The sequence below is a fragment of the Microtus ochrogaster genome, chromosome 5 (assembly GCF_000317375.1).
Source record: "Microtus ochrogaster isolate Prairie Vole_2 chromosome 5, MicOch1.0, whole genome shotgun sequence".
Lineage (NCBI taxonomy): Eukaryota > Metazoa > Chordata > Mammalia > Rodentia > Cricetidae > Microtus > Microtus ochrogaster.
Window position 1 is genome coordinate 78,402,923 of NC_022012.1, and position 13,917 is coordinate 78,416,839.

Below are 13,917 nucleotides of genomic sequence, written 5' to 3' on the forward strand. Positions count from 1 at the left end.
ACTTATTATCTGCATGGCTGAGGCAGAGATTCGACTCCCTGAGCCTTAAATTTCCTCATCTGCACAAGTGGGGGGGGGCAGGAACTACTGCAGGGGACTACAGTAAGGTAATGGGGGCTTGGACACACAGCCACTGGTCAATGGGCTTAGTGGCTGTCCCTGGCACTTCCTCGGGATTCTCACAGGGCTCTCCAACAGTCCTAAGAACCTCAGTGCAACCAGCCACACACACACACACACACACACACACACACACACACACACACAGAGGCATTCTCCCGCTCCTCCCCACACCTAACCCAGGACTCTGCTGCCTGACACCTCACTGCCAGCATCAAGGATCCCCATCTCATTTTCCCCCAAATCCAAGCTCCTACCTAGCTCAGAGGCTTCCACGCTCCCCCAGCAGCCAAGACAGAATGCTCCCTTATTCATAAGACTGAGGGTCAGGTTATATGGTGTCAAATATTTCTCAGAGATGGAAATATTTCTTGGGACTGGCTAGGACCTTGGGTATGCCTGTCCCCCGCCCATGCACACATCTTTCTTCTTGACTAGCCTAAGAGAAAGCAACCAAGGCCACCTTATGTGCATATACATCCCTGGGCACTATCCAAAGAGATCCTATAATTCTGACAGTCACTCAGGAGAGGAAGGGCTGTGCCCATTTTACAGACCACAAACTGATACAGGGCCACTGGAGTGGACAGCCCAAGTCCCATGACCCCTAAATAGGACTAACATCATCTAACATCATCTACAGAGTATTCCGAAGAACTTCGAAGCAAGACGGAGGAAGTGAGGAAGATACACAGCAATGAGGTAACAAGCCAAGACATCACCTCGGACTGAGGGAGCTTGTACCTGTCACGGTGAAACAGCCGCTCTCAAGTCAACAGGACCCGGGGAATCCCTACAGGTGTTTGGGAAAGGATTAAAAGCTTCTACGTTCCCTTCAAACTGCTGATCTAGCTCTACCTCCAAGTCAAGCCTTAAACTTCTGGCCCCAGACGCTACATTCCTTAGCTATTTTAAGATTGGCGCCCACAGACATTGCCCCGGACCACAGAGGACCTGAGATGACCCCCCACTGCTAGGTACCTGTAAAAGCTTTTGGTGGCCAATGGCCTTAAGGGAGATGTGACTCTAGGTCTGTCAGTGTCACAGCAGACCTAAGCTAAGGGAGCTTTGGGGGCAGAGTCGCAGGTCTGCCAGGTAGACTTCTAGTCCTCCCGGCTAAGACTGAACTCCTCTCAGACGGGGGTTAACACAGCTCCCCCACCTTCCCTTTTAAAGAAAGTGAACTTTTAACATCCTCACAAAAATAACACGTATTCATTGTAAGAAAATTTGTTTTGAAGATTTCCAAGTTTTGTTCTATTTAAGTTCCCCGTTCATCCCACCCTCAGAAGCCACTGTCAGTCTGTCTGGAATCCAGATTTTTCAGATTTACAGTTGTCCACGTGACTCTCCACAAATGAGCGACCAGATGGTTATATGACCCAATTTAAAAGGAATTCTGAAAAAAAAAAAAGCTAACTTTCCTTTTGAACGACTATTTAGTATTCCACAGTCTGGCTGGACTACACAGCTTTATCTAGATATCGTTACAGAGTCTCCACTGGGGCCCGCTGGCTTTAAACCCTTTGCTGGGGAGTCCTTTAGTTCTGGGGTGATAATTACTTAAGGAAACCCCACAAAACAAGGACTTGGGTACTTAATCCATAGTGTATGGTGCAGAACTAGAAAAACAAGACGCCTTAAAGAGACAAAGTGGAGGGAGAGCGTTGTTGGCTGTATATGTAGATTAATCCAAGACTTTTGGGTCTTCAAAAGATGCGTCCCAACACCTGGATTCTCGGCCTTCCCAGTCAGCTCTCTTCTCCCACTCCACTCTGATTATTGCCTTCTCACGCTTGTGGTCAGAGGAAACTTCCTTTCCCAGTCTGGAGAACTCAGACCTGGGAGCCAGGCAGAGCAGCAGGAAGTGCATTTCCAGCTCCAGCTCCCAGCGATGAGTCCCTGGACAAGTCATCTGACCTCTCTGGGCCCCATTTTCCTACAAAATGGACATCAAAGTGAAGCTCACCCTTGGGTTGTGTAGAACTCACATTATTCCATGGAAAAGCCAAGTTGGGGTGCAAAGCAACCTTAGCAAATGGGTACAATCCACATGTCGTTTTTAAGCAGCTGATGGGTTTCAGGAAGATGGCCGTCTGTCACATGATCCAGCCAGGACCTCCAACAGTCCTGGCACATCCCTCTGCCCACATTCTGGGTGAGTAAGTGAAACGCTGGAGGTTAGCAGCAAAGGTAGGAAAATAAGTCAGCCGAGAGCCTTAACCAAAGGTTCCAGACGCGGCCTTGGAGGCCCAGTTAGAGGCAGCTGTTACAGCCAGCATCAGTGGGGCAGACAAATATCCACAGGTAAATCCACAGCAGAAACTTGTGATAAAAGTTGTCAACAACTCAGAGATGGCCAGGGTGTTCCCCAGTGTCTCAGCAAGGAGTATCCTTCGCGACAGCGGCAAGAGCAGCTGGCTCGGCACAGCCAGAAACACCCCCATGCTCTCCTCGGGGCGGTCTGAAGGTACCATTGGCGCAAGCCCAGAAGACTGCAGATAGAGTGGCGGAAGAGCTGAGCTGGAAATTCTTCAACAAGGCAAGAACAGGTGCAAATGAACGCCAGTGGTCGTGGTGACAATACAAAGCCATTTTCTCCTTGATGGGGCCAGGAACAGTTGGCAATGATACGACTCTCAGGCAGATAGGACCATGGCCTGTCACTTCCCTGGGCAGGCACCATCAGGCTATGTGTCTAGCCTTTGCATCCTGTCCTCTGGCTTCAGAGCACAAAGTACTCAAATATGGTTTAGTCTGAGTGGGAGGGTCACACTGCTTTCAACAGAAGCTTTCTCAACGGTAGAGAAATGTCATCAGTGAAGAGGTCTGAGGCCACCTGCCTCCACTTTGGACTGTTCCTCCTAATACTGGCTCTTCTCCATCACGAAAAGAAAGGAAGTCAGTGATTCTCCCTCTGCCCTTAACGCCCTGAGGGCTGAGAAACACAGACCAAACACATCCATCTTCATCCTTGATGAAGAAACCACACACCAGAGCTCATGTCCCCACGGTGGTATCCCTGCGTGCCTGGTGCCCATGGTCTGGGATGGGCAGGCGTGGCTGACAGCAGAGACTGCTGGGAAGTGCTGCTTGAAGAGCATGTGTAACCGGATTACACACCTCACGCTTCATGCCTCTGCTAGCTGATTAGATGCTTCGGTTCTGAGGTTCATAATTTGAGTTAAACTTAGGGAAGTTGTCTAACCACTTCAATTCCAGAGCCAAACAGACCAAGAGCTGCCACCATGGGGAAAAGCAGGTCTTCCACCCAGCCCAGTGGGTACCCAAGGTTCCCCGGCAGCATTAGGGCTTCTGGGTTCAGCAGCAGCTTTCACAGGTCATGGTGACCTTTGCTATCCCCACTTCAGAGACTGGGACAGCCACGAGGACCAACTAACTCCACTACACAGCAGAAATCAAAGCCAGTACTCCCAAATCGGCATTCCCCTGCTTCAGCTCGGTCAGCCCCTGCGTTTCCAGAAGTTGATGCTAAGGCAGAGCCTTGCCACCATTCTGTCCCTTTGTCACTTCTAACCTTCCACCAACTGACTCCCCCTCCACCATATTACCCAGCTTCCGGGAGCAAAGACAGGAAGCCCTGGCAGGGCGGCTTCACAGACCTTGCATGGTCTGGGACAAGCTACAGTTCTAACCTCCCTCCTCCTCTTCCCTCTTAAGAAAAATATCAAGCCAACATTTCACATACATCCACTAAATAATTCTCTTGGCAGTTCATACCGAGTAGCCAAGTGCCCACCACGTCCTAGGCAAAGGCCTCAGGTCCACTACAGAACCCTGAATGAAGTAAGTTCTAGAAGAGACTCCACCTGTCAGCCCACCTTCCCCAAGGGGACGTGAGTTCCCTGAGGACAACTGGGAGCTGAGGAAAGTCTGGCCAGCAGCCCAAGTCGCTTCACCTGTCCTTCCTTCCAGCTCTCTGCACACACCTTCTTAATCTTGGGTGTGGCCTGTCATTTTAGAGGAAGACCCCTGGGAGACTGCAACCCTGTGATATGCTCCTGGCTGCACCCAGATTCCCGATACTGCTAGCAGTCCAGCTAAATGAGGACTTCAGACTCCAGCTCCGTGTCAGGAGGCCATAATCAGCCACCCGGAGACAGGTGTGCCACTAGCAACGCCCTCCTAGTCCTTTCTACCAGAGGGAATCCCAGACCGGAGCACGCAGCTGCCTGCGTCCTTATCTTATCAGGGTGGCTCCCCTCCCTCTTCCAGGAGAAGAGAAACAAGCCCCTCGCTGGAGGGCAGTCAGGCACAGCTCCCCGGTACCGGCTTGCCCCAGCTGTTGGCAATCCCAGCCTCGCGAGGCTCTGTCAGGCGCGCCGCGATTAGACGGCTGCTTGCCTAATGACAGGGCGCTGGCCGCATTCACTCAGAGCCCAAGAAGCAATTACCTTGAAAATGGGGGTCACAGGCCCCACTTGTGGGCTTTAATTGAATTCCAATATCTGCCTAGGGCTGCCTTGACCTAACTTGTAGCTTCCTAAACGCTACTTAAAGGAACTGGAGCCAATCCAATGGTGCTGCTTCCCAATTTCACTCTTTTCTTTAAGAAGAGTATTTTCGTGTGTGGATTTTAATTCCAAAAGGGGAAGGGAGAGAAGGAACGATTGCAACCCCTCTAGACTGGTGAAAGAACTTGCCCTGGAGGCCTTAAGGAGGGGCCTGGAAGGGAATGCAGACGAGGAGCTGGATGAGAAAGACTTCTGGAGACATCCTGGGGCTTATATCCCACCTCTAACTTCCTGTGCCAGCACTGTAGGATCCAGGCCGTGCACAAGGATGCTCTAGGCAGGCAGGGAGAGCCCGCTCTCAGGCTTGATGGCTAAATCTCTGTAAAATAACAGCACTGCCAAGCCAGTGGTTTTCAACCAGAGACCCTTTTGCCTACATAGATATAAGGAACATCCGGAGACATTTGGGGTGCATAAGAATATGTGGGTGTTGGGGAATGCTATTTCACTCCGAGGGTACAGAGCAAGGCTGTGGCTGAATATCCCAAAATGCACAGGGCAACCAAGAATTATCTGCTTCCGAATTCCAAAAACGCCAGACCATGGGTTCTATGTTCCGATAAATCACACCCCACCCCACCCCCTTCTCAGAAAATCCTAATTAAACTCAGTAAAAGGGGACTTGTGGGAAGAAGGGGTTCAGAGGAACTGGGAAGATACAAGTAGATCATTGGGGGGGGGGGTGAGGTAGATCAGTGGCTGAAAATGCTCCTGCCACACCCGACAGCTTGAGCTTGACTATGGGGTCCCACACAGTGGAAGGACAGAACTGGCTCCTGTGTGTCATCCTTCGGCAGCCAACACACATGCTGACACATACGAGCACACTCGGGTTCAATAATAAATGTAAAACAGTACTTTTTCAGAAGAGGGTAGAGGGGGTGAACAGGCTCAAACCACACTATATGTATGATGAAATTGTCAGAGAATAAGCTTTTTAAAATATTTCCTAAATGAGAACCCTGGACTAGATGATCACAGAAGATTCTGCAAGCTTGAAGATATCATGGCTTCTCTCCCTTGAGTGCTGCTTCCCAGCACCAAGCCTCTTGCCCTCCCTGCCCCCAACACCACCAAGAATCAGTGCAGGCTTAAGCCCTCCCCAGACTCCAGCAGAAGGAACCCACTAAGGGCGCCTCAGCCAAAGGACTCGTCCAGGTTCCATCCAGGTGTACAGCTGAAACTCACAAGGCCGTGTGAAGAGCACTCAGCCATGCAGCCCAGGGCACGGAGTAGCAGGACCCCCAACCCCAATACTGTCACAGCACGGTGCACATCAGTAAACAGCAGAGATGGTTCTGACCCCTGGAGGCCAAAGAAGGGCAGCCCAGCCTTGGGGAGGGACGGGGACGGGGGCAGCCAGATACTGATCAGTACCTCCTGGACGTCTGGAAGATGCCAGGGGATGAATGACCTTACAGGTAGACTCGAGATGTGTCTGGTATTTCTTTAGTTAGTGGACTAGGAACAATGTGGAAAGAGCCTGATAGATCTAAGCCCTCAGCTACTTAGGGAAACGGTGGGCCATGGGGCTGCCATTCTCGGAGAACACCTAAGGTCAGAGTTCATCTCTGGTCATGGCAAATGAGAGGAATAAAAGGGCTATACACACGGTGAGAGGCAGATTGGGGAGTCCACGTACCCCGATGATGGCGTTCAGCTCCGTCATGGTGACCTGCTTGGCGCGTTCCACGGCCTGCGCCACTTGCTGCTGATGCTGGGGGGGAAATAAAGTATGGTCAGGTGTGGCCATCCTCAGTATCCTCCATCACTGGGCACCGGGAACCTCTCAGGATCCTTCCCCCGAGGACCCAGTGGGCCCAGGACACAGGGCTGAGGGTGGCAGGTGAAGTCACTTTCTTCTATCAGTCTTTTCAATGAGAATGAACGGCTTTCTAAGGAAAACATATATGAGCGCCACGGATGGCTACTGGTGCACGGTCTCCTCCACCTCACACACAGGGAAACCTTTATTCTGTGCAATATGAACATAAGCAGGATGCTGCATATTGGAGTGATTGCTTTCTAGGCATGGAATCATCACTATAGCCATGTAGGACACCAAATTTCAGAACACGCCAATAGCGGCTAGTGGTGAGTTAGAACATGTGGGATTTACATTCAAATGGCCGAGAAGAAACGTGGATCTGATCTATGGCTACCAAGAGGGAGAGCAAAGAGTAGCTAGAAAGAGAACGTGAATATGGCTGAAGGAACTCTTAACAGGGTCACAGACTTCTGAATGCAATGATGTGTTGGCGTAGACTCGAAATACTAACAAATACTCCACCCTGGTGTGGGGAGGCTACGGGAAACCTTAGTATTTTTCACTCAATCTAGCCAAACCTAAAGCCTATGATTAAAAATTATATTTCATACATTCCCTAGAACCCTGAGGTAGCATCGGTCACACACAATGTCATCTCCCTTGCTGGGAACCCAAGATACTGCCGTATCTAATTCTTCTATCTATCTTTTCAGAACCTGGTTCAGCTTCAGAGCCCCACCAGGGAGCTGATGTTGTCCCAGCTACCAAGGGGAGTGGAGGGTGCATCCTGGCCCTGCGTGTGTTGGAATAGGATCAGACAGGACAGAATCAGAGGCCAATGAGGTCAACCCATCAGTCTGCTGCTCCGTACTTCCGGAGCCGCTTTCGAGATTCTTCCCTCAAAAAGCTCAAGTCCAGACCTTTGCCTCCTTTGGGGGTTCTCAAGAGTAAAGTGACAAGACTTGCATGCCATTCCTTTGGAGAGGGTACATTGCACCTGGGGAGTCAGCAACCCACACAGCAATCAGCCTTATTGGAACCAGGTATAGGGAAAGCGGAGGCCAGTGAGGATGTGTGGGTATGCAGTCACAGTGCCCATCACTGTTGCAGATGAAAACCAAGACCCTCCTCCCAGAATTCAGGTGTGGCAGAGGAGCACTCTCCCACTGACAAAGGAGCACCGGGTCCCTGTGACGTGAGCCCTGCCCCCTGACTGGCTGGAGAAGGTTTGCCAATCCTATCAGCGGATGAGTATGATAGATTGGGCTGAGCTCGGGCTGGAGGGAGGCCTGGCCACACTGTGCTGCCTTGGGCAGAAGAGGAGAAAACAGGAGAAGGCCTTACCTCTTGTGACAAGAAAGGCATGATCTGGGCTAAAATTGTGTTCAGTCTCTTTGCAATCTCTGTCTGCAAAGGAAAAAGAGACCACAAAGAAATCAAGACACTGAAACACTGAGAAAAGTCAAAGTGGTGTCTCTCTCTCTCTCTCTCTCTCTCTCTCTCTCTCTCTCTCGCACGCACACATTCACACCCACTGCGGCTCCTTACCATGCGCTCCATGGTTGCGTTTTAGAAAGCTCCCATTTCATTGGGGAGGTGGCCCATGTTTGGCAGGTCACAACTGGCATCTTCTATAGAGAATCCCCACTGTATTTTCACGATATATATAAACAAAAACCGCTTCACATTCCAGAAAACCCATGATAAAACTGAAATCTAGTGTTGAGAGAATCACTCTGCGCAAGGCCTCTCCACACTGGAAAGGTCAAAGGCAAGAGAGCCCCTGGACATGATGGAGTGAAGGGCTCCCCCAGAGCCAGCCTCACCCTCATTTTCCACTTTCAACATTGCTTCTAACCCTTGCGGGACAACCAGAAAACACACTGCTAAGTCTTCAGCTCTTAGGGTCGACCCTGTGGTTCCCTACACCTCCATAAAGGCTGCTCACAGAACCGGCAGATCAATTCTCTGCCTACCCCGCCTCCCAGCAAAGCCCATGCTTAGAATACCAAGAGCTTCCAGCAGGACCATGTGCGACTCAGAGCTCAGATCAAGAGTGCTGCTAAATGGTTAACTGAACCCGACAGGAAGGCCTGGGACGCTGACAGATGACTCTTGGAATTGGCTTTCTTATCTTGTCTGAATCCTGAGCAGCCAGGACTCAGGTCTCAGAGCGGCTTTCATCAACACGCAGCGATCTTTCAGACAAAACCATGACAACAGCCTTTTAAAAACCTGTGATCATCTGCATGTCAAATGATTCTGCATGTGAAATCTAGCGTGCCTCAGTGAAACAATGCCCTCTGAAGCCTCACCAACAGAAGCTGGCCTTGGGCAACTCCTGGGGCCAGCACCCCTTCCATCATCTCTGGGCACTAAAGAATATGTCTCTGGTTTGTGGAGAGATCAGGCCCTGACAAGAGCCTAACGGGCTTGGGCAGCCGTGCGTCCTAAGACTACAGAAGTCAGGCAATCCAACCAGAGAACCTGCCCACCAAACTGCAAGTTCCTGGTGGAGATAGAGCCATGATGGAACACCTGGGTCTCCTCCGGAACAGGGCGTTTCCCAGCAGGCACTGCTCCGAGCATTTGTAGCAGTATCGTTCTTTACTGTGAAGGGCTGTCCCTCAAACCCCAGACCAACTGTGTCAGTATGGTCCCCAATTTCTAAGCTTTCTGGGAGTAGGGGCAAGTAGCATTCCAGCTGAGAGCTGGAATATATTGTTGGGACCCTTATTTACCCAACAGTGGCAGACAGCAACAAGGAAGCCACATGTCAAGGTTTCTCAACCTCGCTGGTCATAAATTGTTTGTTCCGTTGGGCTGTCTTGTATATTGCAAGATTCTTAACCACAGTTTGACTCTGGCCTTTTTCCAAGCAGTCTGCCACTTGTGCCATAAGGACGCTTGGAGGATCATTTCGCATAGCCTCAGTCAGCCTACATATGCAGGAAGAACTGTACCCCGAAACCAGGGCCCTCTCACTTGTTCGCTTCTTCTGCAGACAAGGATGAGAGACAGGAGAGAGGAGCCAGAGCTCTAGAATCAACGAGCAAGCCTGCATCACACTCGGAACTGACCGAGAAGGAATTCGCTCACGTCACATGTGCTAACTAGGAACAGAAGGTCCTATAAAGAGCAAAACACCAACACATCAGCCCGGGTGCCTCAGACAACCAAAGACAGGGGGAAACAGTATGTGCTCAATAGTATCTGGCCAAAGAATAACCTAACTAGCATTTATTCTTTTTCTCCCGTGTCTGTGTGGTGTGTGCCTGCTGCCTATGCGTGGGGAGGCCAGAGCCTGACACCTGGTGTCTTTCTCTTTCACCTTTCATGTTTTGAGACTGAATCTGGAGCTCACCACTACAGTGAGACTGCCAGCCAATGAGCTCCTTAGATTCTCCTGACTCCACAAACCCCAGTACAGGGCATTAGTGACTGAGCCAGCTCCTCAGCCCCACTGTGTGTGTGTGCGCACACGCGAAAACTTCATGTTGTAGAGTGTCTATGGTGATGATTCCTGATGTGAGCAACACGCTGTGATGGACAAAGTGTTGACAGACAGCTGGAACGGGGGATGGAGGCGGGCAGTGGCTCAAACACTTGATCAACAGGGTAAAAGAATACGCCAAGCCAGGCCAACCACAAGCCAGCACACTGGGTCTCTCATTGCCCCATCAATTCCCCAAATACACAGGCAGGAAGGCAGAGGCCAACTCTGTCCCCTGGCAGCCATTTGACCTACTACAGCTCACTAGAGCTCAGAGCTTACCTCCTCTAAAGCAGGTCAAAGGTCAGGGTCTTGGTAGGGAAAAGTAGAGTGCCGGCCTTGCCCTTCCCCACACCTGCAGCCAGCTCGTGACTGCCAGGTTCCTACAGGAGACTTCTCGCACCTTGCCAGGGCCAAAGCCCGGTATCCCCTGTCGTTAAGAAAAGGGATTCCCTGGGATTTTGCACAGCCATGTTCAAGTCAAGGCCTGCAACTCTGGCCACCAAGTGACCACAACTGGATTGCTCAGGGGCCCTGTGGGTGGCTGAGACGAAGCTGTCACTCAGTGTCATTCCTGCTTCATCTTCCATCACCACAAACACCAACTAAGCACAAGAACCATGGAAGCCCAGAAGCCTGTGGTACTGACACCCAAACTCAAGCATGACAGGAAGCATGACTGGCTGGCAGGAAGGATTTAGACAAATCACCAAGAGCACTTGGGTGGGGGGCACATACATCTGGAATACATCTGAAAAACTTCTACAACCACCAGGCTTCCCTGTCTTGGGACTTGAGCTTGCATTTGCTTCTGTTTCTTGCCCTTCCTCGGGGCACGAGCTGCTGGCCACTATACCTTTCTTCATCTCCTCTCGACAGAGAAGCACAGACTGAGCCTTCTCCACCTTGTACCCAGGCTGCTCTGTGCTTGGGAGGGTCATGTTAGGGCAGTGGTTCTCAACATGTAAGTCGCAACCCTTTGGGGAGACGAACGACCCCTTCACAGGGGTCATATACCAGATATCCTGCATAGCAAATATTATGATTCATTAACAAAAGCAAAATTACACTTATGAAGTAGCAATGAAAACATTTTATGGCTGGGGGTCACAACATGAGGAACTGCATTAAAGGGCCGCAGCATTAGGGAGGTTGGGAGCCACTGTTCTAAAGGAAGGGGAATGAGCGGCCCAGACAGAGCCAGTCTCAAGAGTAACAGGGAAGCATCCACCTAGCTGACCGCCACCAGCACTCTGCATGCCAGCTCTCACAGCCCTGCTGGAAGGCACCTACCAACAACCTCTATTTTCCAGATGGGGAAACTGACACTCGGCAATTAAGCGACTCCGCTAAATGACTTTCGGCCAGGAAGCCAAATTTCAGTAGGCTGAGACGGCTCAGAGAAATGTTTTTGAAAGAAAATCGACCGTCGGGGCTAATGATTGACAGCATTTCTGATTACCACAGCTGTCCAAACAGCATTGGATCCAACTCAAACAACCTCTAAGCACCCGCTCCAAAGAAAAGGGGGACAAAAATCTAGATGTGTAATTTCGACAATTAGGACAGGTCACAAACCACGAGCTGGAGCCAGAGTGTGTACTAGAAAACTCCCGGTGCTCAGGCCCAGTCTGTTACCAGTGTGGCAGCTGGGGCCCGGCAAGCCCAACCCATCCTCCCCACTACCTGAGGACACAAGGCATCTCTGCCTGTGAGTCAGGTCTTCAACCTGAGATGTGGCAGGAGGGATGGGAGGGCGGCCTGCTTTGGAACACTCTAGTGAGTGGTGTCCTGGGGACGCTGCTCTGGCCTTTCAAAGTGCTCCTCACGTACAGTTCAAAGGTGGTGACGCTGCTGGTAGACAGGCCCATTCCTGATCTCCGAGATACAGGCAGAAGCAGCCAGGGCCGGGCTGGGGTCCCTTTCTGAGTCTGCACTACCAACTGGGCACTGGGGAGGAACATCTGCCCTGAGTCTCTGTTGAGATTGTTAGGCGAATAAATGACACAAAACAAGATAGTGGGGGGCAAGTGTAATTTCCCAAAGAGCAGTCTGTTCCCTGTGCCTTCGTAGCTCGTTTGCACGTTCCTCTTGCCATTAAAGCAGGACCGCTGGATGTCTGGCTGAAAGCTGAGGATACCCGAACACCCTGTAAGTACGTGTCTATAAGAGCAATCTACCACCTGCATCCGCTCCAACTTCAGGCCATCCCTGACCCTTGACCTCTGACACCGAGTTAAGGAGGGGATGAAGTCAACTCTTAGTCCTCACCCCCAGCAATCGCTGCTGCGGCTGGCCGTTCAGCATCCAGTCAGTTGTTGGCCCATTTGCCTCCTGTAACTGACCATGCTAGACACAGTACGGTGTCTCCAACAGCCACTCCACTGCTAGCTAGCTTTAAACCACCTGGTCACAGCTAGCTGTGGACTCAGAGCGCAATTCACCTGAACCTCAGTCAGACCAAAAACAAAGCAGGGGAGAAACCTGCCAGTTTAAGGAGCACTGAAAGCTAAAGCTGGAAGAAATGGCCCAGCTTCTACCCTTAGATGTCTCCACCGAGTTTAGGCAGACCACTTCTCTTCTCTGGGCTATCATGTTACCTGGAAAAGGGAAGGGTAGATAGACCAGGTGGCTCATTTAGGTCCCAGGGACTAGACTCAGACTTTAGACCGCCACACACTTCTGAGCGGCCTGACTCACTGTGTGACCTCCCACTTCCCACTAACTCAGACAGCTCTGCAAAGCAGAGCGCCACATAAGCACCTAAATGGAGGAGCAGTGGGGGTGTGCCAAGCCACACCCTGGCAGCTGGATAAAAGGACCAGAGAGTGGGCAGGCTTGCTGTGGTCGAGGGCTGGGTTCTGGCGTCCTGTGTTCTTGTGAGCTTTTGATTCTCTCCAACACCTAAACCTGTATACAACTGTCCTAGAGCCTGCAGCAAGAGAAACACGGTGGCCAGTATTATCAACCTAACAGGCAGACTCTGTGCACGCCAGTGAGAGTCTGGGTATGGCTGAGGTGGTAGAAATGTTTAGTCTACATATAGACCTAAGCTATGCCATGTGCCGAGAAGGAGAAAGTAAACGGGGCTCCAGTACAGGCTTTCCTGTTGCAGAAGGAAAGTGACCAGACGCCTCCTGAGACCATGCCTCCCCACATGATCAACTGTACCCTCCATCTATGATGTGAGGCAGCTCTCTCTCCACATCCTCTTTCTTTTCTTCCTTCCTCCCTCCCACTTGATCTGTGTGTGTGCATAGGCATGTGCACATGCAGGCCAGAGGTCAACTTGGAGGTATCTTCCTTGATCATTCACCTTATTTTTGGAGACAGGGTCTCTCCCATTGAACCGTGAACTCATCAGTTTGGCTAAACTGGCTGGTCAGTGAATTTCGGGGGTCAGCTTGCCTCTAGTCCTCTCCTCTAGTCAGATGCATAGACGCACACGTTAGCAGAGGTGTCAGGATCCAAACTCCGGTCCTCACATTTGCACAGCAGGTATTTTACCAGCTGAGACATCTCCCAAACTCCCTTAAGTTGCTTTGGTCAAGGTGTTCTGTCACAGCGACGGACACGGACTAACGCAAGCATTAACATACATCTCTAAGTGCCTCCTGGAGTGCACAAAGAAACGCACCACCAAAGTTCTAATTTACAGGGAAGCAGCGCCATGTCTGCTGGGTAGGGAAAGGGCTGTCCGGCACTAGCAGGCTCTTGGCTACATCTCTAACATAAGGGTGTCTTCCTTAGAGATCAGGACAGTCATCACAATGTGAGTCTAGAGACCTACTTACAGATATGTGTGAGAGAGACATGGAACAGACACCCCGCCTGAAGGGTGAGCTACACTTCAAAGCCACACAGAACCAGTGATTTTCATCCCGGCTGTGTCTAACCTGCCAACCTACGTGATCTCTGGAAAGTCCGATCCTGTCTCCAGTTAATCCGCTAGACTCCTGCATTTGAGGTGGAGTATCAGATCGACTCTGGGATTCCCCAGT

General features: G+C 51.0%; 1 protein-coding gene across 12 annotated transcripts in view; it reads right to left on the bottom strand.

Annotated features, from left to right (window-relative positions):
• Positions 1-13,917, bottom strand: part of Tle3 (transducin like enhancer of split 3) — a 44,155-nt gene that overhangs the window by 16,486 nt on the left and 13,752 nt on the right. For 7 of the 12 annotated variants that reach the window (XM_013346597.2, XM_013346596.2, XM_005347812.2 and 4 more), the window contains exons 5-6: positions 7,768-7,830; positions 6,298-6,372 (exon numbers count right to left, since the gene is read on the bottom strand). In XM_013346597.2, coding sequence (XP_013202051.1) covers positions 6,298-6,372; positions 7,768-7,830 — 138 coding nt within the window. Of the gene's footprint in view, positions 1-6,267; positions 6,373-7,767; positions 7,831-13,917 lie in introns of all 12 variants that reach the window. The other 5 variants (XM_013346590.2, XM_013346594.2, XM_013346591.2 and 2 more) reach the window with 1 other exon arrangement.